This window comes from Histoplasma capsulatum, genomic scaffold (assembly GCF_000149585.1).
Source record: "Histoplasma capsulatum NAm1 scaffold_6 genomic scaffold, whole genome shotgun sequence".
Classification (NCBI taxonomy): Eukaryota; Fungi; Ascomycota; class Eurotiomycetes; order Onygenales; family Ajellomycetaceae; genus Histoplasma; species Histoplasma mississippiense.
The window spans coordinates 2216876-2241255 of record NW_001813977.1 but is presented as its reverse complement, the minus strand read 5'-3'; the positions used below and the strand labels follow the sequence as shown (position 1 = coordinate 2241255).

Below are 24380 nucleotides of genomic sequence, written 5' to 3'. Positions count from 1 at the left end.
CGGTTGGGGGTTGGTGGGTTGGTGGCAATGAAGAGAGAGAGAGGGAGGGAGGGAGGGAGCGAGGAAGGGAGTTATATCTGTAGTTACGGATACTGCCAGCGATGTAAACACACAGACAGAGACAACAAATAAACAACGCCAGTGCAGGATGTTATCTCTGCCATGGAAAACAACAACAACAACAACAACAACAAAAACAAGGTCCGCCCGCGACGCTGGGTCCCCACCCAGACCCAGAAGGAAGTGTTATCAGCGAGCCCACCACCACCGGAGAAGCTTCTCTCTGATCTCAGGGAAGAGAGAAGCAAACCCTTGCCCGATCTCAGGGTCCTTTGAGAGGACGAGGATAGAGTATATAGTATGTATAGGACATAGAATGTACCGTGGACAGCCCGCATCTGGGGAACGGAACCAACGAGGTGTCTTTGTGACTGGCTGCGCACGTGCCTCGGCAGTGGACATGCAACGAATGTGGCGGATCACGATAAGGGGAGATGGCTCCAGGGAAAAGAAAACCAAAGAAAAAAAGGAAAAAAAGGAAAAAAAGAAACCAAAAAAAAGAAACCAAAAAACCAAAACCCAAAGCCAAACCACCATGTGCCGTGGATGTTGAGAGGGGAGATGTCGAGATGTGTCAGCTGCAGGAGAAAGCAGAAAAATAGAAAAATCCCTCGTACTCGTACCGTACCGTATTGTACTGTCGTGTACCGTATTGTACTGTCGTGTACTGTCGTGTACTGTCGTGTTACTGTCCTTGCTATGCCGACGGCCCGCCGCTGGCCAATGGCACGCCGCCAAGCGCGGTGGTTGTCAGCAGCGCGGATAAACAAACGGTGGTCACTGGGCCAGCGCTGGGACCGGTACCGGTATCGCTCTCGGTACCGGTACTGGCGAGCTGGTACTGTCACGGTATTGGCTGCTGCCACCTGGAAAATTGCGCATACAAACTGGGTCAGCAGCCGTGGGGTACCGGAACTGTATTTGTATTTGTATTTTGTTTTTTTTTGCTCTTTCCCCGTAATTTTCCCTTTGCCCTCTCCTCTTATAATCGCTCGTCTCTGCTCTTCTCCTCTGCCCCGACAATCCGTTTTCCTCGCTTCTGCTGGTTTCTTTTTCGTCGTCGTCGTCGTCGACGTCGTCTCTTCTTCTCATCCTCTTCTTCTCATCCTCTTCTTCTCATCCTCTTCTTCTCATCCTCTTCTCTCTCCCCTCTCTCCTCTCTCCTCTCCGCCATCTGTTTTCGGAGGACCGTTCCAGTCAATTAACCCCCCCACAATTCTCCTCCCTACCCTCAAAACAGAAGAAGAAGAAGAGAAGGAAATACTGCTGCTCCATGCTCGCCGTTTGTCCCAGAAGAGACTGAAATAAGTCGGTTGCCCTGTTGAATTGATATCATACCTTCAAATACATCCGTCATTCCAGCGAATATCACCCAGAGCACCAGAAAAATGGCACACTCCGCTGCTTCGGGCGCCGCCGCCGCCGCCGCCTCCGCCGCCCACGAGGAGAAGAAGCCGCCACTCCCCGAGGAGGAGGATGAGGACGAGGACATGGACGCCCTCATCGAGGAGCTCGAGTCCCAGGATGGCCACATCGATATCGAGGACGACGAAGATGGCGAGCCTGGCGGTGCCCGTCCCGTGCCCGACGAGCTGCTCACCACCGACACGCGCCACGGTCTGACCGATGCCGAAGTCGTCGCGCGCCGCAAGAAGTACGGCCTCAACCAGATGAAGGAGGAGAAGGAGAACCTGATCCTGAAGTTCCTCAGCTACTTCGTGGGGCCCATCCAGTTCGTTATGGAGGTGAGTGGCGATTCTCCTATTGTTATATATATATATATATATATATATATATTATTGGCTTGTAAACCTAATTGATTGAAAATAAATAAACAGGCCGCCGCCATTCTTGCCGCCGGTCTCGAGGACTGGGTCGATTTCGGTGTCATCTGCGCGCTTCTCCTGCTCAACGCCTGTGTCGGGTTCGTCCAGGAATTCCAGGCTGGCTCCATCGTCGACGAATTGAAGAAAACCCTCGCGCTCAAGGCTGTCGTGCTCCGCAATGGCCGTCTGACTGAGGTCGAGGCCCCCGAGGTCGTGCCCGGCGATATCCTCCAGGTCGAGGAGGGCACCATCATCCCCGCTGACGGCCGCATCGTCACCGAGGAGGCCTTCCTGCAGGTCGATCAGTCCGCCATCACCGGTGAGTCGCTGGCCGTCGACAAGCACAAGGGTGATACCTGCTATGCGTCCTCTGCCGTCAAGCGTGGTGAGGCCTTCATGGTCATCACCGCCACCGGAGACAACACCTTCGTCGGCCGTGCCGCCGCGCTTGTCAACGCCGCCTCCGCCGGTACTGGCCATTTTACTGAGGTGCTCAACGGCATTGGCACTGTTTTGCTCATCCTCGTCATTCTCACTCTGCTGGTCGTCTGGGTTTCCTCCTTCTACCGTTCCAACTCCATTGTCACTATTCTCGAATTCACCCTGGCCATCACCATCATCGGTGTCCCCGTCGGTCTCCCCGCGGTTGTGACCACCACCATGGCTGTCGGCGCCGCCTACCTGGCCAAGAAGAAGGCCATTGTCCAGAAACTGTCTGCCATCGAGTCCCTTGCCGGTGTGGAGATCCTCTGCTCCGACAAGACCGGTACTTTGACCAAGAACAAGCTCTCCCTCGCCGAACCGTACTGCGTTTCTGGTGTTGACCCCGAGGATCTGATGCTGACGGCCTGTTTGGCTGCCTCCCGCAAGAAGAAGGGTATCGATGCCATCGACAAGGCGTTCTTGAAGTCTCTCCGCTACTACCCCCGCGCCAAGTCCGTCCTCACTCAGTACAAGGTCCTCGAGTTCCATCCCTTCGACCCCGTCTCCAAAAAGGTCAGCGCCGTCGTGCTGTCCCCCCAGGGCGAGCGCATTACCTGCGTCAAAGGTGCCCCCCTCTTCGTCCTCAAGACCGTCGAGGAAGACCACCCCATCCCCGACGAAGTCGATAGCGCCTACAAAAACAAAGTCGCCGAGTTCGCTACCCGTGGTTTCCGCTCTCTCGGTGTTGCCCGCAAACGCGGTGAGGGTTCCTGGGAAATCCTTGGAATCATGCCCTGCTCGGATCCTCCCCGCCACGACACCGCCAAGACCATCAATGAGGCCAAGACGCTCGGTTTGTCCATCAAGATGTTGACCGGTGACGCGGTCGGTATCGCCCGTGAAACTTCTCGCCAGCTCGGTCTCGGAACCAATGTTTACAACGCTGAGCGTCTTGGTCTCGGCGGCGGCGGAACCATGCCTGGCTCGGAGGTGTACGATTTCGTTGAGGCCGCCGATGGTTTCGCGGAGGTTTTCCCCCAGCACAAGTACAACGTCGTTGAGATCCTGCAACAGCGTGGTTACCTCGTCGCCATGACGGGTGACGGTGTCAACGACGCCCCATCCCTCAAGAAGGCCGACACCGGTATCGCCGTCGAGGGTGCCTCCGACGCCGCCCGCTCCGCCGCCGACATCGTCTTCCTCGCCCCCGGTCTCTCTGCCATCATCGACGCGCTCAAGACCTCCCGTCAGATCTTCCACCGCATGTATGCCTACGTCGTCTACCGTATTGCCCTGTCCCTCCACTTAGAAATCTTCCTGGGTCTCTGGATCGCCATCCTCAACACATCCCTCAACCTCCAGCTTGTCGTCTTCATCGCCATCTTCGCTGACATTGCTACCCTCGCCATCGCCTACGACAACGCCCCTTTCTCCAAGACGCCCGTCAAGTGGAACCTGCCCAAGCTATGGGGAATGTCTGTCCTCCTCGGCATCGTCCTCGCCATCGGCACCTGGATCACCCTCACAACCATGCTCGTCGGTTCCGAGAACGGCGGTATCGTCCAGAACTTCGGTCGACGCGACCCGGTCCTCTTCCTCGAAATCTCTCTGACCGAGAACTGGCTCATCTTCATCACCCGCGCGAACGGGCCCTTCTGGTCCTCGATCCCGTCGTGGCAACTGTCCGGTGCCATCCTGCTCGTGGACATCATCGCCACCTTGTTCACGATCTTCGGTTGGTTCGTGGGTGGGCAGACGTCCATCGTCGCCGTGGTTCGTGTTTGGGTTTTCTCTTTTGGCTGCTTCTGCGTCCTTGGTGGACTGTATTATCTGCTCCAAGGCTCGGCGGGCTTTGACAACATGATGCACGGGAAGAGTCCGAAGAAGAATCAGAAACAGAGATCATTGGAGGATTTCGGTAAGCATATCTATCTCTCTTGATTTCAATTTGGCTTTCAACGTTTTAGACAAATATTACGTATATACGTCAATGGCTTCATTCTAACCAAAGTGCACTCCGTGCTTTACAGTTGTTTCACTCCAACGAGTCTCCACACAACACGAGAAGAGCTCATGATCCGCGCATCCAACCCATTCCATCCAAAAGTACAAAGACACCAACCAAAAACATGCAAAATAAATAAATACCATCATCCCGCACTTAAAAATAAAAGGAGGATTGGGGGGGGGGGAGGATTTGATAATCTTTGTATTTTTTTTGTGGTTTTCTTTTGTTTCCTTTTCATACTTTTTTTTTTTTGTCTTTCACTTTTCTTTCTTTTTCTATTTTCTTTTCCAAACCATATACATACATCTTGGTTGGGGGGTTGGGTTTGGTCAATCAGCTGGAACAGGTCTCTCTCTCTCTACCTCTCTCTCCCTTCCCCTCCATCTCTCTCTGTGTGTCTCCCCTCACAGCTTGTATCTGTGTGGAGGCAATTTTTGAATATGCAGGGACAAGAAAGATGGATGCTGGTTGCCCCCCGAACTTGGAAACGCAAGATATAGAAGGGGAATTTAGACGGGGGAATGAACAGGGGAGAGAGGAAGAAGCAAAAGACAAAATGTATAGCCAGACCTGGTCAAACCAGCTTCAACCCTTTCTGCCCCTGGAAAACAGGGGGGAAAACAAAAAATTGTTGCAAAAAAAAAAAAAAAAAAAAAACCAGATCAACCAACCAACCAACATGCCTTTTTCTTTTTCTTCATTTTTCTTTTTCTTTTTCTTCATTTTTCTTTTTTTTTCTTTCTCTTTCTTTTCTTCATGTGTTTAATTTTTTTTTAATAACTGTATTATTTAATAATCACTGTTTACGTATTACTTTATTTTATAATCCCTGTCTGCATCTTCTTCGGCGTTTATTTTGTTCTCTTCATACTCTTATCTACTACTTCTACTACTGCGACTACAACTACCGTTTCCTGCTGGTATCTGGTATATATTGTTTAACACTGTATATTGTTTGTTCCTTCGAAAGAAAGCGAAAATAGGCAAGACACCAATTAACACCCCAGTTAGAGCTGAATAAGCAAACCAACACAACCTCCTCTTCTTCTCCTTTCAGTTTTTCAGTTCCCATGAAATATACCACCATAGAAGAACCCCAGCACAACACAGCACAGCCGGGCACGCGGAATTGAAATCTTCAGTGCTGCAAGGGACGGGTGGACGGGTGGATGGATGGATGGCAGGGTACGGTGCGGTCGGTGCGGAGAGTTTGATGACAGCGTAGCGACGTCATGGATCGCGGGCGGAGGAGGAGGAGGAGGAGGAGGAGGAGGAGGAGGAATGGCAGCGCGCGGGTTGATTGATATCGTGTGCTGTGTGTCCAGTTGATGGTTATCGTCGTTCGTTGTTAGTTTGTGCCTGTTCTGCCGCCCCAAGTGTGTATATAGATGCGCCGGCTAAACTTTTGGACTAGGTTTGGCGTTGCCGTTGGCGCGGATGTATGTATGACGTCGATTTCCCCGTTTTTGAGCTTGTCCGGCTTGCGAGGAGAAGCTGTATCTCTCTTCGTATATACACATCCTCCGAAACCATCATATATATCCAGATCGATCAGAAATCGCCTCTCATCCTTCATCCTTCACCCCTTCATCTCAGAATCCCCCGCCGCCCACCATGTTCCTAAAGAAGCACATCACCGAAGCCGAGTCGCTGCCAGAGCGCCACACGCCGCGCCTGAAGCCGTATGTCGATATGATCATCTCTGCGTTCCAGGACCGCCGTTTCCAGCGGCGCACCTCTGTGTATCAGAAGCGCGACCTGCAGGACCGGGTTGCGAAGAAGTCGTGGACCGGGCCGCCGTCGGAGGTGTGTATATATCTATATCTATATCTATATTTCATAGCTTCGCACTAACAAACACAATAACCCAGACAATCTACGGCGGCATCTCCGTCTGCTCCAACGACAACAACGAAGTCGTCATCTCCCTTGCGGTCCGCGACACGACGTACTTCCTCGACTTCTCCGAGCACCGCTTCCCCATCGACGAGCGCGCCCACCCCTCCGCAGACGTCATCACCGACTTCGTCCTGCTCGAGCTGCGCCGCTACGAGCACGAGCACCTGGAGAAGTTCGTCGGTATGGCTCTCCCGCGCGAGCTGGCCGAGCGCTGTCCGCACCTGTGTCCGCGTCTGTGGCGCGAGCTCGACATCGTGCCCCTCGTCCTGCACGGCAAGGGCGTCCACAGCGTCGGCTGGATTAATCGCGAGTACTGGGATACGAAGACGCTGGATGAGCAGGCGGAGTCCGTGGCGCGGAAGTGTATTACGTATGTTCTTTATTTCTTTATTTCTATTTTTTTGCTGCATTCGTTTCTCTCTTCTCTCTTTTTTGTCTCTCTGAGGATTGATTCTCCTGTCTATATGAGTCGATTTTTGCTTTTTCACACTCCATCCACTAGAAGCTAATGAATACATAATAGTTTCTTCGGACCCAACAAGGCGCCGCTACTGCAGGTGGGGTATCGCGGGTGTGTGGAGGTTGATTGTGGCTTCCATGCTGTGCTGGCGACGCTGCCGGATTATGAGCTGACGGTTGGCTCGCGGACGTGGAACTCGGTGCTGAGGTACGCGGAGGACCTGAAGAAACGCAAGGTCAAGGTTGCGTTTTTCAGCGCCACGCCGCAGGGCGGTGGTGTCGCGCTGATGAGGCATGCGTTGGTGCGATTTGCGGAAGCGCTAGGGGTGGATTTCAAGTGGTCAGTTTATATGTATATATCTATATATATCTTGTGCATTTGTATCTCTTCATGGATCGCTGATCCGATGGCCCATTTCTCCTAGGTACGTCCCCCGTCCCCGCCCGGCCGTCTTCCGCATCACAAAGACAAACCACAACATCTTCCAGGGCGTCTCCAAGCCCGACGAGCGCCTCACAGAGGAAAACAAGGCCGCGCTCACAGACTGGATAGTCGGCAACGCCAAACGCTACTGGCTCGGCAAGGGCGGGCCGCTGTGCGCCCCTCCAGAAGGCGGCGCGGACATCATCGTCATCGACGACCCGCAGATGCCCGGCCTGATTCCCCTGATCAAGGAAGTGACGCCCCTACGGCCCGTCATCTACCGCAGCCACATCCAGATGCGCAGTGATCTGATTGCGGACCCGACGACGCCGCAGGCGGAAGCGTGGAATTATTTCTGGGACAGCATCAAGTGCGCGGACCTGTTCATCAGCCATCCTGTCGCGAGCTTTGTGCCGCATATGGTGCCGCCGGAGACGGTGGGGTATTTGCCGGCGTCGACGGACTGGTGGGTTATTTATATTTTTATCTTTTCTCTTCCTTTCTCTCTTTCTTTCTTTGATTTCCCCTCCCTCCCTCCCCCCCCCTTTCTTGTTTTTTGCAATATATGCTGCTTGCCCTGCTTACGCTTTCTTTCATGGGATGGATGTATGTCACACAGGCTCGATGGGTTGAATAAGCCCATGGACGATTTTGACGTTGGCTATTATGGCCGTATCTTCAATGCGAAGTGTCGCGAGATCGGCATGACAACCATAGATTTTCCTGACGGTATGGCCCGGAGCAGAGAGCCCTCTGGAAAAAAAAAAAAATAAAATAAAATAAAATAAAATAAAATAAAAGTTGAAAATTAAAATTAAAGAACCAAACAGACTAATCACATACGCGCAGATGAGTACATTGTCCAAATCGCCCGCTTCGACCCATCAAAGGGCATCTTCGACGTCCTCGACTCGTACGAGAAATTCCGCGTTCTCTTCGCGGAAAAGTGCCCCAAGGACGAGAAACCCCCGAAACTGCTGGTCTGCGGGCACGGCTCTGTTGACGACCCGGACGGCGTGGCCATCTACGACGCCGTCATCGAGCACATCGAGGACAAGCTCCCGCACCTCAAGCCGTCCATCTGCGTCATGCACATCCCGCCGTCCGATCAGATCCTCAACGCGCTCCTCTCCAAGGCGCGCGTGGCGCTGCAGCTCTCCACGCGCGAGGGCTTCGAAGTCAAGGTCTCCGAGGCGCTGCACAAGGGGAAGCCGGTCATCGCGACGCTGGCCGGCGGCATCCCGCTGCAGGTGCAGGACGGCAAGAACGGCTTCCTCGTCGAGGTCGGCGACACCGACGCCGTCGCCCAGCACCTGTTCGCCCTGTGGACGGACGACGAGCTGTACTACCGCCTCAGCAGCTGGGCGGCCGACAGCGTCAGCGACGAGGTCAGCACCGTCGGCAACGCGCTGTCCTGGCTGTATCTGGCCAGCGAGCTGTCGAAGGGCAGGCCCGTGGCGCCCCGCGGGCGCTGGATCAACGATCTAGCCCGCGAGGAGGCGGGGGAGCCGTATGGCCGGCACGAGAATCGGTTGCGGAGGACGCTGGGCCATGATAAGGGGGTTGGGGGTGCGGAGTTTGGGCTGTGCTTGGGGAAGTCGAGGCATGCGGGGGGGAAATAGGAAGAGAGGAGCGGGAGGGAGGAGGCCAAGCGAATGGTTTGGTGGGAGGGTTTATCTATCTATCCTTCTTCTATACATGTAGTTATCTAATTTTTCCATTCCGTTTTCAATTTTATTAGTAAGGTTTTTAATACTTGTTGTTGGTTTCCCCTTTCCGTTTTCCACCAAACTTTTTGATTTTCCGGCTAAACCCCCCCCCCCCCCCCCCCCTCTCTCTCTCTCCCACCTCAGGCTTATTTTGGTGTTTTCTTGCGTTCTGCGCCCCTATTTATTTGTGAATCCATCACCCCTTATTACTCTGTTACCGGGTTCCGTGCACGTCTACTTACTTATACGGGCTACTAGATACAAGGGCTTGTTTATGTTTATATGTTCATGTATGATATACTATACGTATATATATATATATATATATATAAATAAATAACTACATGTCGCACAATGACAGTGATTCATATATATATATTTCGTATACCAAAAATACCAAATGCTACGAAACGCGGTAAGGAAATCGAAACACCCGCTTCTCTCTTCTCTCTCATTGCCTAAATTAAATAAAAATAATAAGAATAGGTAGATGTCGAATCGGCGCTGATAAGTGAGTATTCCATCACCATCGCCGAACGCAACACCGAGTATTATTGAATCGGGTCAGAGTGGGGGAAAGGGAAAGGGAAAGGGAAGCAAAGCACCACCCCTCCCCTCCCTCCCTGATTATGGAAATAAACGAGAGCGACGTTTTATTCCGGCAAAAAATTCTCTTTGATTGACACTTATGGGAGAGGGTGAATGTATATTATGTATATTACGGATATATATATTTCATTTTCTACTTGTTAACGTTAGAGCAAGGTAAAGCAAGTTTGTATGGTATGGTATCGTTCCGCGTTGAATAAAATAGAGGTAGATAGAGATGGATGATTCATGGTGGATAGGATATGTGGGATATATCTTAGAATTTTCTTCGGGCGCCCAGCCGCGCTACCCATTTTCCTGAAACTCGAGTGCTCAGAGTGAAGAAAATAGGGAAGGGGGCCAGAGGAATGAGTGTGTGTGTACATATCACATTTCGAAATCCAGTCGCTAAGCTTCAAAAGAAAAAAAAAACAGGGGGAATCAGCTAAAACAAGAAACAAAGAATAAAATGACGGCAGGTATTAGAGCTGAATTAAGGCCATTGTAAAAATAGGAACTTAAAAAAAAAAAAAAAAAAAACAAAGAAAACCGGGATGGGGCTCTGAAGGGCTTCGGCGTTGGTCGTTTGTGTGGTGGTGGAGGATATTCTGGCTGAAGAAGGGTGTATATATAGATATCATCAGGGAGACATCACAACGCATGAATACTGCGAGTTTAGGGAGCAGGGATAGCGTTGGGAGAAGAGCGAGGTGCGATGCGCTTGGGTATATTTCTTTGACAGTAAATCGATTTCGAAACACGAGGTGAGGAATACTTTTAAGCGGTTGGCGTCGCATCGCATCATCTTCTCCTTAATTGCTCCTCAAATTCTTCAGCGAGGTGATGTAATGCGATGCGGAAAAAAGAAAACGGTGGTTATTACGGAAAATTCTATACCTCCCAACTATCCAACGGAAGATAGCCCGGTCGACCCAGCCTACAGCAACACAATTGCCAATCCCAGCGCGCCGAGGCCGAGGGAGCCAGCAAGCTGTGTTGAGCCGGAGTTTCCTTGTTGGACGCAGACCTTGCTGCGTGTTTGGGTCGAAGGGTTGTAGCAGACATTCGACGGGGTGACGCAGGAAATGTAACCGCTGCCGAAGCATTCGCTGCAGGTTTTGCCGCCGTTCGAGCAGTTCTGGAAGTCTTGGTTGCTAGGTTCATCATCATCATCATCATCATCGTCGTCGTCGTCGTCGTCGCCGCCGCCGGACGAGCTGCCGCCGCCTCCCTTGCCGCCTTTGGGAGTGCGGATTTCAAGGCCCCCGGCGCGCCGCTCAACTGAAGTGATCGCAATCAAGTCGCCGGCGTTGTTTTGGGTTGCGGAGGTGACGAGGCCGAATAGCAGGACGAGGAGGGTCGCGACCAGTGGCCACGCCTTCATGGTGACGGGAGACATTGTGGTGGTGCTGCTGCTTTGGAATTGATGGTAGAAATTGGGAGAGGAGGTTTAGTTTTATGATTGGTTGTTTATTGCAAGTTCAGAAGGGAATACGGTATGATTGGAAAACGGGGCTGAGAAGGGAGAATTGGTGGATATATATAATATTTTTTTTCCTGGACTCCGTTTTCGTATCAAAATTGACCAACGCCTTTAGTTACTTCTTTTTCGTTCATCGCAACCCCATCGCCGTTGGTTGACTTGTGGCTAAGCGAATCCAAACGCCCATACGGAGTACAGCCTACCGCTATTGATTTCTGGCATGTGAAATCTGGCTGGAAAAAATAAGCGATTTTTTCTGCTATCTTTGGAGCGCAAAAACGAGTCTGCGGGCTGGCGGTTTTGCGCCATGAATTGTTCTTAATTTAGCTGAAAAAATGAGTGCTAGGCCCCAACCACTGGAGATGTTTCACACAGTGCTCGGGTGGAGCCGCGCCTCGTTGCTAAGTAGCTGTGAGCCTCCTTATATTTGGGGCCTTGGCATGGCTGCTCTGAGGCTCCAGGTGTAGAGCAGTGGGTGGCATGCTCTCTACCATTGCTGATTGGAGCTTCGCTGCCTCTTTCGAGCTAAAGCCCGCAGGCCGAGGAGAGAGGAGCGGCTCGAGCGAGTGTCAAAATCCTTACACGGTGGATCTTGAGTACTCTCATGGTTGTTTACGAGATCTAAGTTTCAAATTAGCTGCAGGTGGGTCTGAGGCTCTGCTGCAATTTGGCTTTCCGTGGCTTGAAAAGGCTTGCATGAAGTAATTGGCTGGAGCCGCAGCTCAAACCCTTGAATACTCCGTATATTATTCTTCATTGGTTTTTGAGAGAGAGATATGGCATAATTTGAATTACTCTGTAGTTCAAGGACTTGGTGGAAAATGAAATTAGCCCACCTAACAAGTTGTGTTTGATCAAACATGAGCGGAATTTCTTGGAATCGGGAGCTCCAGAGAAATCGGAACACTACTGCAGCCAAAAGGGTTCCAAACAATCATGATGATGATGATGGAGAAACGGCTTGGAGAGCGAGCTGCAGTGCTGATTTTGTGTGGCGCTATGGTGAAAATACGAGAATCGAATCCAGCAGATCGGGAGATTCGAGAGTCGGCGCAAGGAGACGCTAAAATGGTGTTAGTCTGTTGTGCTGTTGAAAGGCGCCGGGCTGTTGGTAGCGGGATGTCTTTTGTCCGCCCATTTGATAGCTGCGTAGCTGGATGAAGCATCAGTCCACTCAGATTCTTCCTCAGTGAGCCAGACACAATCAACTTGATGCCAGAAGATGGCATCATTAGTAAAAGAAACTTTGAAACACAAACTCTGAAAGGTTAATTCGCAAGGCGAGGCTCTTTCATGCCTGACAAATGTGAGGCAATAAGTCAATACAATTGGGCAGTGAAATCGATGAGACTTTATGTATTGTATCCCCCTGTCCATGCGCACGAGCTAGCTTCTGGTGTTCGATGAGTGCCGCCCAAGGCAAAATCGGAGACAGGGTATCAGAATGATAAAGAAGGCTCTTCGAAATTCTGGCTTTCGACAACCGAGCCAAGACAGCCAATGAACAAAGACAGGGAAGCGTTTGCCATTTGAATGGTTAGGCTGACATGTTATCCTCTGCCAGGAGTGCTATCATGTTTTCAGGGCTTGTTGCGTCCATCCTTTTGGGGGAAAATCTGGCATCTGGCACCAATCAACAGCATTTAACTGGTCCGCCTGGCGGAAACGGTTGCCAAGAATTGATAGCCGATTCTTCAGAATATGGAAATGTCTAATTTGGGGTGTTTTTTTTTTTTGTGAATATTATTTTTTAACTGGGCTGCTTGCATGCTAGGAGCTGGCGCAAAGCCAAATTAATGAAAGAAACAAAATTGAGTTTGAAGAGCCCTGAGCTTCGCGAAGTCGAGGAAAATTTAGAAAGGTAAATAGTATAGGGACTGTCTGACGTTGATCGACTTGAAGTCTCTTCAGGCGTGTTCAAGATAAATTTGGTGTTCCCGCGGTGGTGGACATGGAGAATCATTTGATCAACCCATAGGATTGTGTCTGAAGAGACGCAGCCCATTTTCCACGAGGCTAAATCTCCAGATAGAACATGGCTCCCTGCCAGTTCAAAGGATTTTTTGCTGCTCTTTGTTGTCAAGTTGGTGGCGGAGGTTGACTGTTCCCAAAGCGCCACATAGTCGTTGACCACAAGAGCTGGCTTGAATCCCAGGTTGCCAAGGAACGCCTGCCCAACTCATGTGCAAATGATGGGCCAGTTGGAGCCGGCCCTTGGTCGTTTGGGCGGTTTGGAATATCTCCAGGTTGAAGGTACGGCTCTGCTCGATACTTGGATCCTGAATTCCGAAAACTTTCAGGGATGTTTGGCTGAGTCCAGGAGCGGTGTAACCGTCCAGTGCATGTACGCTCGACCACACATTTCTCTGAATACCAGTTCCAACGCCCCTATGGTTCCTGGGACATCGTGTAAAAACATTGTTTTACCACTACACCAGAAGGATCAATCCTTAAGGTGGTAGCCCTTCAAGCACCAAGATATTTTTTATCCATTGGCAGGTCGTCTCTCGCACAACGATGAAGTACAGGTAGTCAATGTAGCTTCTGGCAAAGGCTTGCCACTCCATGCCCCAACGTTCATCCCCTGAGAGATATTCATCAGGATCGTACTCCAAATCACTTTGGAGGCTCTTGTAGCTTTGACGACGCCGTGTTATGACATCCGTCTCGTAGATTGGAAACAAACTGCAAAGCTTGTATTTTCATCGATGCAAACATTGGAATCTGTGGGACGTCAAAGTGGTTGTATTAGCGTGTCGGCAGCTTGAGGCATATTGTAAGAAACCCGCACTAAGGTGCCAGTGCTAGGCCGGAATTAGCGATAGCCCTAAAGATATGACATCGCCGAACATAGCACCACCAACGTCATATCAAGTTTGAAATCAAGGCATTATCTTGCCACTTGCATCATACTACGCCATCTACATCATAGCAAGTTCGATCTGCTTATGATACTGTGTGTATATAGCTAGCAGCTGGTCCAACCTTCTAGGGACCAGCGGATCATTCTGTTATAATCTGACCCCTACGTTCTACACCCTCAATATCTAACTACTTGATCCGAATCCTCTCCGATATATCACCGTATTATCTCCTACTGCTTGATCCTCGTAGAGTCCTAAGGACCAACCGAAATATAAGCAGCCATTTCCAACATCGCTGCTTACAGTTTGATCCGCTCTATCCCTTACCTTTACAAGGACCGAGCATCTTGATCATCATGTCTGAGGCCGAACAACCTACGAATACTCCTCGATCAGTGATCGCTGAATCAGCACCAGCAGTATCTGCCTCAGCAAACCGGCGGGAAATCCGACTTGCCGATCCACCTGCCTATTATGGCAGTAATCTACATGAATATAATATATTCATACGAGCTCTCGAACGTATATACAAGTTGAATCCAACTCAGTATGATACCGATGAGGTCAAGATCGTTTATGCTTCGGGTTGGTTACGGAAAACAATCGAAACCACTTGGGCTACTAAAGAGAAAGAGCTCGAAAGGTTAAATCAACCTTTTTCATGGAAGGACTTTAAGGAATTCCTGCATAACGATCTGGAGGATGTACGCAACCGTGGCTTTACGGCAGCGATTCGCTTTGAGGAATTGAAGTGCCCACTGGAACAGCCAGTGCAACAATTTGCCTCCAGATTTAATGAGATTCGCGATGGTCTAGCAACCGATCCGGAAAAATTATTTGCTCAGTATTCTTTGCTAAGTTGCCAACCACGATACAGGATCAAATTCAAACTCACCATGATCCCCCTACTAATCAAGCCGAATTACTTGCGTTAGTTGCTCGAATTCAAGCCGTTTACAAGGGCCATACTAGGAGGAGCAACAACAAGCAAGAGTCCTTTTCACAGAATAGAGAGAATGACAATAAGCGTGGAACCAAGCGATACTCTGATGGTTCCCCTTCGAAGGCGCAACGAAATTTAACCTCAGCTGGAAAACTCACCATAGAAGAACGTCAGCACCGTATGAATAACAATCTTTGCCTATTCTGTGGGGAGACAGGTCATATCCTTAGGGATTGTACTAAGAAAGGAAAACGAACTCAAACCACTGGTAAACCGAAACCGACACCTGTGATAGCTCATATCACAGAGACTCAGGAGGATGAGGAGTGACTAGATGGTAGATTCCGCATGTATATCACTATCCAACTAGACACCCCTAGTGGTCCTGAGCCGATTCGATGCCTAGTCGATTCTGGAGCAGATTTCAACTATATCTCTCACACTTACGCCACTTCAAAAGGATGGAAACGGATTGGACCACCATCTCAAGTGCAATATCCTGACGGACGACGAGGATACCGATATGGCATCGTTAATGCTACTCAAAGAGCCACCGATGGGCTAGGTGAAACTCGAGAGAGCAAACTTAGTTTCCATTCAGTTAACCTAGCAGATGAGGATCTTTATCTAGGTCTTCCTTGGTTAAGAACAGTTAATCCTTTGATCGATTGGAAAGCACTATCATGGCGACATCGAATCGGAGATACTAGGATTGAAATAGCAGAACCAGAAGAATTTATTCGTTCTATGCAAGAAACATCTACAACACCACTCTACTTTTGGGACGGCAACACCGAATCTTCTTCGGAACGACTATGTTCTATTAACGAGACTACCTTACCTCAAAATCTACAAGATCTTTTAACTGAATTTAAGGACATCTTTTCTGCTGAAGCAGCAGCCAAGTTGGATGAGAACCCCATCATATCACATCATATTCGATTACAAGATGGAAAGGAACCCCCTTACGGACCTCTATACAATCTTTCGATAGCAGAACTAGATGCCCTACGCAAATATCTAGAAGAGATGCTGTCACGGCAGTGGGTTCGTCCTACAAAGAGCCCTGCTGCTGCACCTATCGTATTCGCAAAGAAAAAGGATGGAACTCTACGCCTTTGCGTAGATTATCGAGGCCTTAACAAGATCACTATAAAGGATCGATATCCAATTCCTCGCATTGAAGAAATGTTAGATCGATTACAGAACGCCATCATCTTCTCTAAGATAGACCTCCGAGATGCCTACTATCGCATACGGATAGCAGAAGGGGATGAATGGAAGACTGCATTTCGAACCCGATACGGCAGTTATGAGTTCCGTGTTATGCCTATGGGGCTCTGTAATGCCCCTGCTACATTCCAATCTTATATCAATGAGGTGTTGAAAGGCCTTGTTGATATCTGCTGTATTGTCTATCTCGATGACATCCTTATCTATTCCCAAAATACCGAAGATCATACGAAACACCTCCGATTAATTTTCGAACGTTTACGGAAATATCGACTTTATGCTAAGGAAAGCAAATGCACCTTTTTCACCACTGAGGTTGAGTTCCTTGGCTATATTGTATCACCTACCGGTATAGCCATGGATCGAAACCGAGTCGAAACCATTCTAAGTTGGCCAGAACCTAAAAATATCCGAGATATTCAAGTTTTCATAGGATTTGCAAACTTCTATCGAAGATTTATATATGCTTTCTCACGGATAGCCGCACCTCTTACGGATCTCCTTCGAAATGCTAAGGACAAGCAAACTAAGTTCTTACTTAGTGATTCAGCAAGAAAAGCTTTTGTAAACCTGAAAGAAACATTTGCACAAGCTGTTCTACTGGTCCATTATGACCCGCGGAAGGAAACCCAAGTCGAAACGGATGCAAGCAAGGATGGTATTGCTGGCATTCTATCTCAACGCCTTGAATCACCACCAGAAACTTACCAGGAAGCTATGAAAATAGCATCTGAACGAAGCCAAAACATCTGTAATTCGGTGCCTACTCGAAGAAAAGAGTGGAGGCCCATCGCATTTTTCTCACAGAAGCTTTCTGGAGCTTCTAGGAACTATGACACCCATGATTTGGAACTTCTGGCTATAGTGGCATCATTTCGCCACTGGCGGCACTATCTGCAAGGCAATCCGTACCCAATTCAGGTCATAACCGACCATGATAATCTGAAATACTTTCTTTGTAACAAAAGCTTGAACAACCGCCAGGCGCATTGGGGGGAAGAGCTATCTGCTTATGATTTCTATGTGGTCTATCGACCAGGACGGCTAAACCCCGCCGATCCACCTTCAAGACGTCCAGACTATGTCATTTCCCCTGGGGATGTAGACCCAAAGCTGTCATGCTGCTGGTACTACAGAAAAAGATCCGCCAGGGACTTCATGGCTCTAGTCAGAACAGCTTAGTAGATACCGAGTCGCCTTCGGTACGGGGAAGCTCAGATTGTTCTGCAGAGTATTCTTGTTTCCGAGGTTCCTTTGGAACTGGCACTGAAGGTCATGAACTTCTCGTGCCACGTCTAGCAGTGGTAAGAGCTGCTGAGGACGAAACAGGCCACGAACCGCCTACTAATCGGCTTCTAGACTTCATTAAGGAACTGCAGGAGAGGGACGCCTTTACTGTAGCCCGAAGCCAAGAAGTTGAGAATAGCGCGGAGCCTGGGATTCTTAGAGAAGCCTCCGATACATCCGGAGATCCTTCGATCATCTGGCGAGTAGATGAAGATCGTGGACTTCTACATCGCAATCATGCTATCTACGTTCCCCCTAGCAAAGCAATCACCCAGGAGTTGTTGCGAATTCATCATGATGACCCCTGGGCAGGCCACTTTGGTATTGCCAGAACCTTAGAGCTTCTACGTCGCAAGTATTACTGGAATACGCTCCGAAAAGGCGTCGAAACGTACGTCAGAGAGTGTGATATCTGCCAGCATGTTAAAGCTAAGAGGCATAAGCCATACGGGCAACTTGCCAAAATTCCTGTGCCTACTAGGCCGTTCAGTTCTCTTGCCATGGATTTCATTGTCGGATTACCCACCAGTAGTTCGAAAGGGAATCACTTATGATAGTATTTTGGTCATACTAGACCGCTATACTAAGCTAGCTAAGTACTTTCCTTGCATGACTTCAATTACTGCTCCTGATTTTGCAGAGTTGTTCATAGATACTATTCTAAGCGATTACGGTTCGCCTTCGTCTATCATATCTGATAGAGACAAGTTGTTTACCAGTCACTACTGGTCAACATTCTGTTATTATTTACGAGTTAAGCGCAATCTGAGTACGGCATTCCACCCTCAAACCGATGGGCAAACGGAACGCCAGAACCAAACCTTAGAGAACTACTTACGAGCATACTCGAACTACCACCAGGATAACTGGGTGGATCTGCTTCCGCAGGCACAATTTGCCTACAATTCTGTTTCCCAGGCATCTATTGGCATGCCACCGTTCCGAGCACTACTAGGTTACGATCCTGTTCCACCGAGAGGGGTGATTGATAAAGAATCTGAATCTGCAACTTCTGTTGATCTAGAACCCTTAGCTACAGCAAGGGTTGAGAAATTACAAGAAATACAGAGCAAGCTTCAAGTTACTGTCCGAAAGTCTTTCGAAAAGCAAGCGGAATACTATAACAGAAGGCATCAGGATAAAACCTTTGCCATTGGAGATCCAGTTCTCCTATCTTCCCTGAATATAGCAACTTCTAGACCATGCCGCAAGCTTGAAGATAAATGGTTTGGACCGTTTACAATTCTGAACACCATCGGATCGCAAGCATATCGATTAGATCTTCCGAGAACCTTTGGATCTATGCACCCTGTCTTCCATGTTACCCTGTTAGAACCTTATTACCAGCGACCGGGTGAAGAACCTAAGAAACCTCCTGGTATCCTACTCGAAGGCAGAACGGAGTATTTTGTTGAAGCTATTTTGGATAAACGATTGCACCGCAATAAGGAGCAATATCTTGTTAAGTGGGAAGGATATCCTAATACTGAGAACACCTGGGAACCTCCTGAGAATCTTTTGAACTCCCGCAATCTTCTCGAAGAATATGAGAAGGTAAATCGAAATCGACCCCTTGTTAAGAAGAAACGTTCTAGAATACGACATTAGTAGTTCTCCTATTTTTTCCCTAAAGGGTTTTGGAGTTTCTACTTATCTACGTTTGCGCTTCGAACCCCAAAGGGTTCTTGAAGCTTAGTGGCACTCTTCTCCTTTTTATCCTACAAGGTTTTAGGAGTTTAATGAGGCTACGTTACGATTTCGAACTCTGATCAGAAGGAAAAAGCAAAGAACCCCTCAGAACGCCATCTGCAATTTAATTTTCCTCCATGATTCCAAATTCCCTTTCAATTTTGCCAATCCTTCCTACAAGCTACGATTTGTTAGTGATTATCTAGTGAAATCTCTTTGGATATACATACTGTATAAAACGTCGTCTCCAAGCATTCAATATTCTGGGCCATCTCCCCCATCCGCATCACCATTTTTTCCATTTTTTCATTCATTTCCTTCTGAGCGTCCTCAATACGCTGCAGAATCGCAAGAATTTCGAGGGCGGGGGCTGGGTTCGGTTCGACCACAGGCGCAGCTCCACAATCTCACAGGACAACAACATTCGATGTCGGTTAATACCGCGAACTACCTACGATTACCCTACGATTTTTTGGCCCGCTGGGACAGCGGCCCTTTCAGGGGGGGCAGTTGTAAGAAACCCGCACTAAGGTGCCAGTGCTAGGCCGGAATTAGCGATAGCCCTAAAGATATGACATCGCCGAACATAACACCACCAACGTCATATCAGGATATGACATCGCCGAACATAGCACCACCAACGTCATATCAAGTTTGAAATCAAGGCATTATCTTGCCACTTGCATCATACTACGCCATCTACATCATAGCAAGTTCGATCTGCTTATGATACTGTGTGTATATAGCTAGCAGCTGGTCCAACCTTCTAGGGACCAGCGGATCATTCTGTTATAATCTGACCCCTACGTTCTACACCCTCAATATCTAACTACTTGATCCGAATCCTCTCCGATATATCACCGTATTATCTCCTACTGCTTGATCCTCGTAGAGTCCTAAGGACCAACCGAAATATAAGCAGCCATTTCCAACATCGCTGCTTACACATATCCCCTCGTCTGGCCGCTAGGACACAATTAGCATATTTTTTAGTGTGTACATTAGTGTATTAAATACATGGAAACTACTGGATAATATGAGGCATCAACTGTATTGATGTGTTTTAGTGTAATTTATGTAATCTATTTGATCTAGCTTTAATTAATATTATTAGAATGAAACTTCTTTCAACATTCTTCTTTTCAAGCAAAGAGCAACATGGCTACATGTTGTACAATCATATCTTAATCTAGGAGTTCTTTCTTTATTTTCTTTTTCTCTCTTTCTTTTATACTGACATCAGATATAAGTTTAAATAAGTGACACAGAAATTCATTGATGATTTAGATTTAAATTTAATTGAATAGTAGATAGAGAATTTGAAAATTCAAGAAGTTGAAGATAGAACTGTCAGCATCTGAAGTTGAATAACAGTAAAAAGATAGCTGGTTATTCAAATTTATATAAAACAATTACAAAATAATTCAAGGCGAGCAAAACCTTGAACGAACCCAATTCTTCGAATTAGACATTGCAAGTACCCTCAATTGATTCCTGCTACCTCCATCAATAACTGCTGCAAATTTGGAAATATTTGATGAAGTTTTGAGGGAGATATTTGATGAATAGTGTTTTGACATCTGCTTGAGCAGATTTTCAACATTTCATCAAATTACTCCATCAATACTGAATTAAATCAACTCAGATTTGAATTAGAGATAGAATTATTTTATATTGATAATCTTTAAAATCATGTTCAATTTTATCTGCAGTTGCTTGAGTTATTTATGATTCTCTATTTGAGAACAATTTTTGTGTTCCAACGCATTCATATGTAATGCACTCGCTTATTGTTTCCTTATTATATTATGTTTGCTTATTCTTACCTTTTTCTATTATGTTCTCACTACTGCTATTTCTATATATATATATATATGAATGTATGTATTTCACACATCTTCTTTTCTCTTTCTTTTTCTTTTTAGTGATTAGCTACAATTACTATTGTTATTATCATCTACTACATTATCTACTATCTTTCACTATTCACTTTTCACACTGTCATCACCCCCCACAGTTTTTAATCACTTAATCTTCAAGAGACAATTTGTTAAGTAATAGTCATGATCTCTACCCACAGCATCCACTGTACTTGTGCCACTGTTGAATCAGAAGCAATAATCATTAATGAAGAAAATTGTAAAACATACACTTATATCACTGAAAGTGTACAACAAACATCATTCTTCTTTATAAAATCAGATTCAAAATATAATTTAGAAAAGGACACCTTTTCTAAAAATCTAAATACAATTGAAACTGAGAAGATAGCTGTGATTAGAAGAATTAAGAAGTTACAGACTGAGAAAACATTGTGAGAACTTCAACACTGATGTAATATTTTACTACAAAAATTGAATAAAACAATCTCAGTCATTTAAACCACACTCAAAGCACATCTGAACCATGGTAGAGATATAACTAATGTGAATTATAATTGTGAAAATATCACAAGCATTTTCAAATCATCAGAATCTATACTACAAGTATTCAACATTTTAATGAAAAGCATTATAACTACTGTCAGTGGAAGATGTAATCAGATATCACTTTAACAATTAGAACTTCAAGATCACTGTAATGTGACGGCGCCGAGGCGGTTGCTACTCGGCAGCGGCACAGAGGAGGATGGTATATAATGGGAAGCCTTATGGGTGGGCTTGATTATCTCGCTTGAAACGCGAACTCGTAGAATACTATACAAATACTGAACTACCAGAGGTACTCGGCACACTAAGAATATTGTATGAGGACAGTGGTAACTCTGGTATCTTATTGTCAAAAGATAAAAGACGAATCGCTGGCTCCTGGAATAGAGAGCCAGCATCTAGCTATTCTATATAGACAACGGGCAGCCATCCTCCCCTCACTCTATGAGCGAGGGTAGCCGAAGCAACTCCGCAGTGGCGCTGCATTGATCTGCCAGAAGGAATCCACTGACCCCGTATAGAAACAGGATTCTCATATCTCATCAATCGGATCCTCTTCTATTGCATCCGAATGATGTCATAGGGTGGTTGGAAACCGGTTCGGATACCTGCGTGACGTCATGAGATAGATGGGATTATCCGAGGGGAAACGATGGGCCTTGTGGAGCCGTCACGGGGCAGTATAAGCAATCACTTTTTTCAAAGAAATATGGAAAAGTTCTGAGATAAAAGCATAAAAGAATTTGAAAATTTTGTTACAGCTGCTATCACTTTCCATGTCAGTGATTTTGATTACTACAATAAACATAACCATGGGAAGATCATTGAAGCTGTCACTCATTTCAATGTCAAGATGCAACAATGTTGATATCAACATACACATAATATGCAAATTTTATCACCATGGGAAGAATTTGTTAGCTGATGTATGTATGTATGTATAGGTTTAACGTCCCGGAGAAAACACGGGCAGCACTCGTGTTTCAGAAGCTTCCCAAAGGGCATGGAGATGTGCTATGCTGAAGAGATTTCTATGTACACAGAGAGAGAGAGAAAACAAAATCTAGATGGCAACTCTTAAGAAGACTCAGCTCATTGCAAAGGATTTTTTTGAGCTGCGCATTCACTTCTGATTCAATATATAGCCATTCATGATGGGGCTATAGTGTGGTTCCCTAAGAGGACTGCTGCTGCCATGCCTGTAAGGCTTTATAGTGAGCAGAGAGGGATATCTCTCTCAATTGATCAGAAAGCTATCTGTGCTTCTAACATCAGAAGAAAGATAGATAAGATAAATGAAAGAAAAAGAGAAAAAGTGTGTGTTCTGAAATGAAAAGAATAAAAGAAAGAAATGAAGAAAAGACTGTGTTATCTGCAATATCTTGCAGTCACATGATCTGACATATACCCAGGGGAAAAGAGAGGAGAGAGCATTGAAGAAGGTTATGAAAGGAAAAGAGCAGAGAATGACAGAGAAAGCAAAGAAAAAAAGAAAGAAGAAGCATTTAAGCTGATAAAGACAAGGGTAAATAAGAGGAAAACAAAGCAGAGTATGTGTAGATACAATGCCGGGAGTCAAGAACATATCAGCTGAGTCAGACACATAAATTGTATTGATTACATCACAGTTAATTGAAACAAATGAATCTAGTTATGCTATCTATATTATCTGCATAGACTGTGTTGTCTCTGGTAGTTGCACTAGCTACTGTGGGTGTACTCAGCAAGCCGGCCTTGTGGAACTGCTGCAGGGGTTATCAGATGATATGCAGCCAGTCAGCTGTGTTATCTTGTGCAGTACTGTGTGTAGAACTGTATGCAGTTCAGCAATTCTACAAAGTCTGTAGAGATCAGAGACTTTAAATAAGCAACAGCTATCACTCAGTTGTGTGGCTGTACTGTTGATCTTTTGAATCAGTGAAGAAGGTATCTTTGTAAATGTTGACAAAGCATCAAATATTCTGAGCCTTTATTATATTCACAAACACAGATTAGTCTCACATCTGCATGCTGGAAACATCTGCGATATCAGAAGAAGTTCTCATAAGAGAAATGAAGTGCAAATCAGCAATGAAAAACATGCTGTGGCTTAATGAGCTCTGAAGAGGCTTTTACTTGATATTCTACAGTCAGCCTGCTGAAACTCCAGCCCCAGTATCAGTCAGAGAGCTTGCCACAGACTTCACTCCATCACTTTCATCTTGTTTCTTAACTGAGCTGCTTGGCCACTGTGCAGACCCCACTGACTGTAGGTGTGGTCTCAAATTCATAGACTGAGGCTGCAGTGGATGAAACTGCTCACTTAATCAAGCAATCTGCTTCCTCATTGCCCTTTATCTTCATATGCTCAGAAGCTCATTTCAGGCCGACATTGTGCTGTCTGAAGAGCTCATAATAGCAATTGTAGACTCTTTTTGAGAAGGCTGCTGCACTGCTCTGTATGTCTCAGATGACTGAGATATTATTGAAGCAGAGTTAGATCTAAAAGTTGCTGCTGTTCTCTGTGATACAAGATAGAAGCTTCACAGCATACTCTAATGCCCGGCAGACATTAACTGTCTCAGTTTTGAAGATATGTGATATAGAGCTCAGCGCAGCTGAGAAGCTGACCAGCTGTTTATTTCTCTAATAAACTATGAAATCATAGCTCACTTGTCTGCTATTGTCAAAATTTCATTCTAATTCATCTAAGAAAATATATAGATCTGTTGAGGGTTGACTTCTTCATCATTTTTTGAATGTCTGAACAGCATTTTTTTTATTTACACTCTTTATGAGGTCTGTCTCACATCTCTCTGAGTAGTGTGGGATGGCAAGTGTGGATCTATTGACTGCAGATAGCAATGTTTTCAACCACTGAATCTTGATTATTAAGCATTGCTGGGTTTCAGCCTCTCTTTCTTATATGATCATTGGAGATGTTATCTGTGAAGTCAGTGAGTGCTTGTCATCCACTATCTGAATATATATATATATATATATATATATATATACACACTTTGATGAATAGTAGAACCTCTAACATTCTGAGTTATGTCTCACTGTCAAAAGCCTTT

General features: G+C 46.7%; 4 protein-coding genes across 4 annotated transcripts; 3 read left to right on the top strand and 1 right to left on the bottom strand.

Annotated features, from left to right (window-relative positions):
• Nucleotides 1–1448: 1448 nt before the first annotated feature.
• On the top strand, nt 1449–4386 carry HCAG_06977 (plasma membrane ATPase; the record flags this gene model as incomplete). The annotated part of the gene is made up of 3 exons (XM_001539322.1): nt 1449–1805; nt 1899–4227; nt 4340–4386. 3 exons carry the CDS (start codon nt 1449–1451, stop codon nt 4384–4386), a joined length of 2733 nt encoding a protein of 910 aa, XP_001539372.1.
• Nucleotides 4387–5931: 1545 nt separating this feature from the next.
• Nucleotides 5932–8721, top strand: HCAG_06976 (hypothetical protein; the record flags this gene model as incomplete). Its single annotated transcript, XM_001539321.1, has 6 exons — nt 5932–6123; nt 6189–6586; nt 6740–7015; nt 7101–7565; nt 7719–7828; nt 7949–8721. The coding sequence occupies 6 exons, from the start codon at nt 5932–5934 to the stop codon at nt 8719–8721; spliced, it is 2214 nt and encodes a 737-aa protein (XP_001539371.1).
• A 1612-nt stretch (nt 8722–10333) lies between these two features.
• On the bottom strand, nt 10334–10780 carry HCAG_06975 (predicted protein; the record flags this gene model as incomplete). The annotated part of the gene is made up of 1 exon (XM_001539320.1): nt 10334–10780. The coding sequence occupies one exon, from the start codon at nt 10778–10780 to the stop codon at nt 10334–10336; it is 447 nt and encodes a 148-aa protein (XP_001539370.1).
• A 3319-nt stretch (nt 10781–14099) lies between these two features.
• Nucleotides 14100–18814, top strand: HCAG_06974 (hypothetical protein; the record flags this gene model as incomplete). Its single annotated transcript, XM_001539319.1, has 6 exons — nt 14100–14328; nt 14679–14864; nt 15021–16268; nt 16470–17020; nt 17299–17734; nt 17859–18814. 6 exons carry the CDS (start codon nt 14100–14102, stop codon nt 18812–18814), a joined length of 3606 nt encoding a protein of 1201 aa, XP_001539369.1.
• Nucleotides 18815–24380: the final 5566 nt, after the last annotated feature.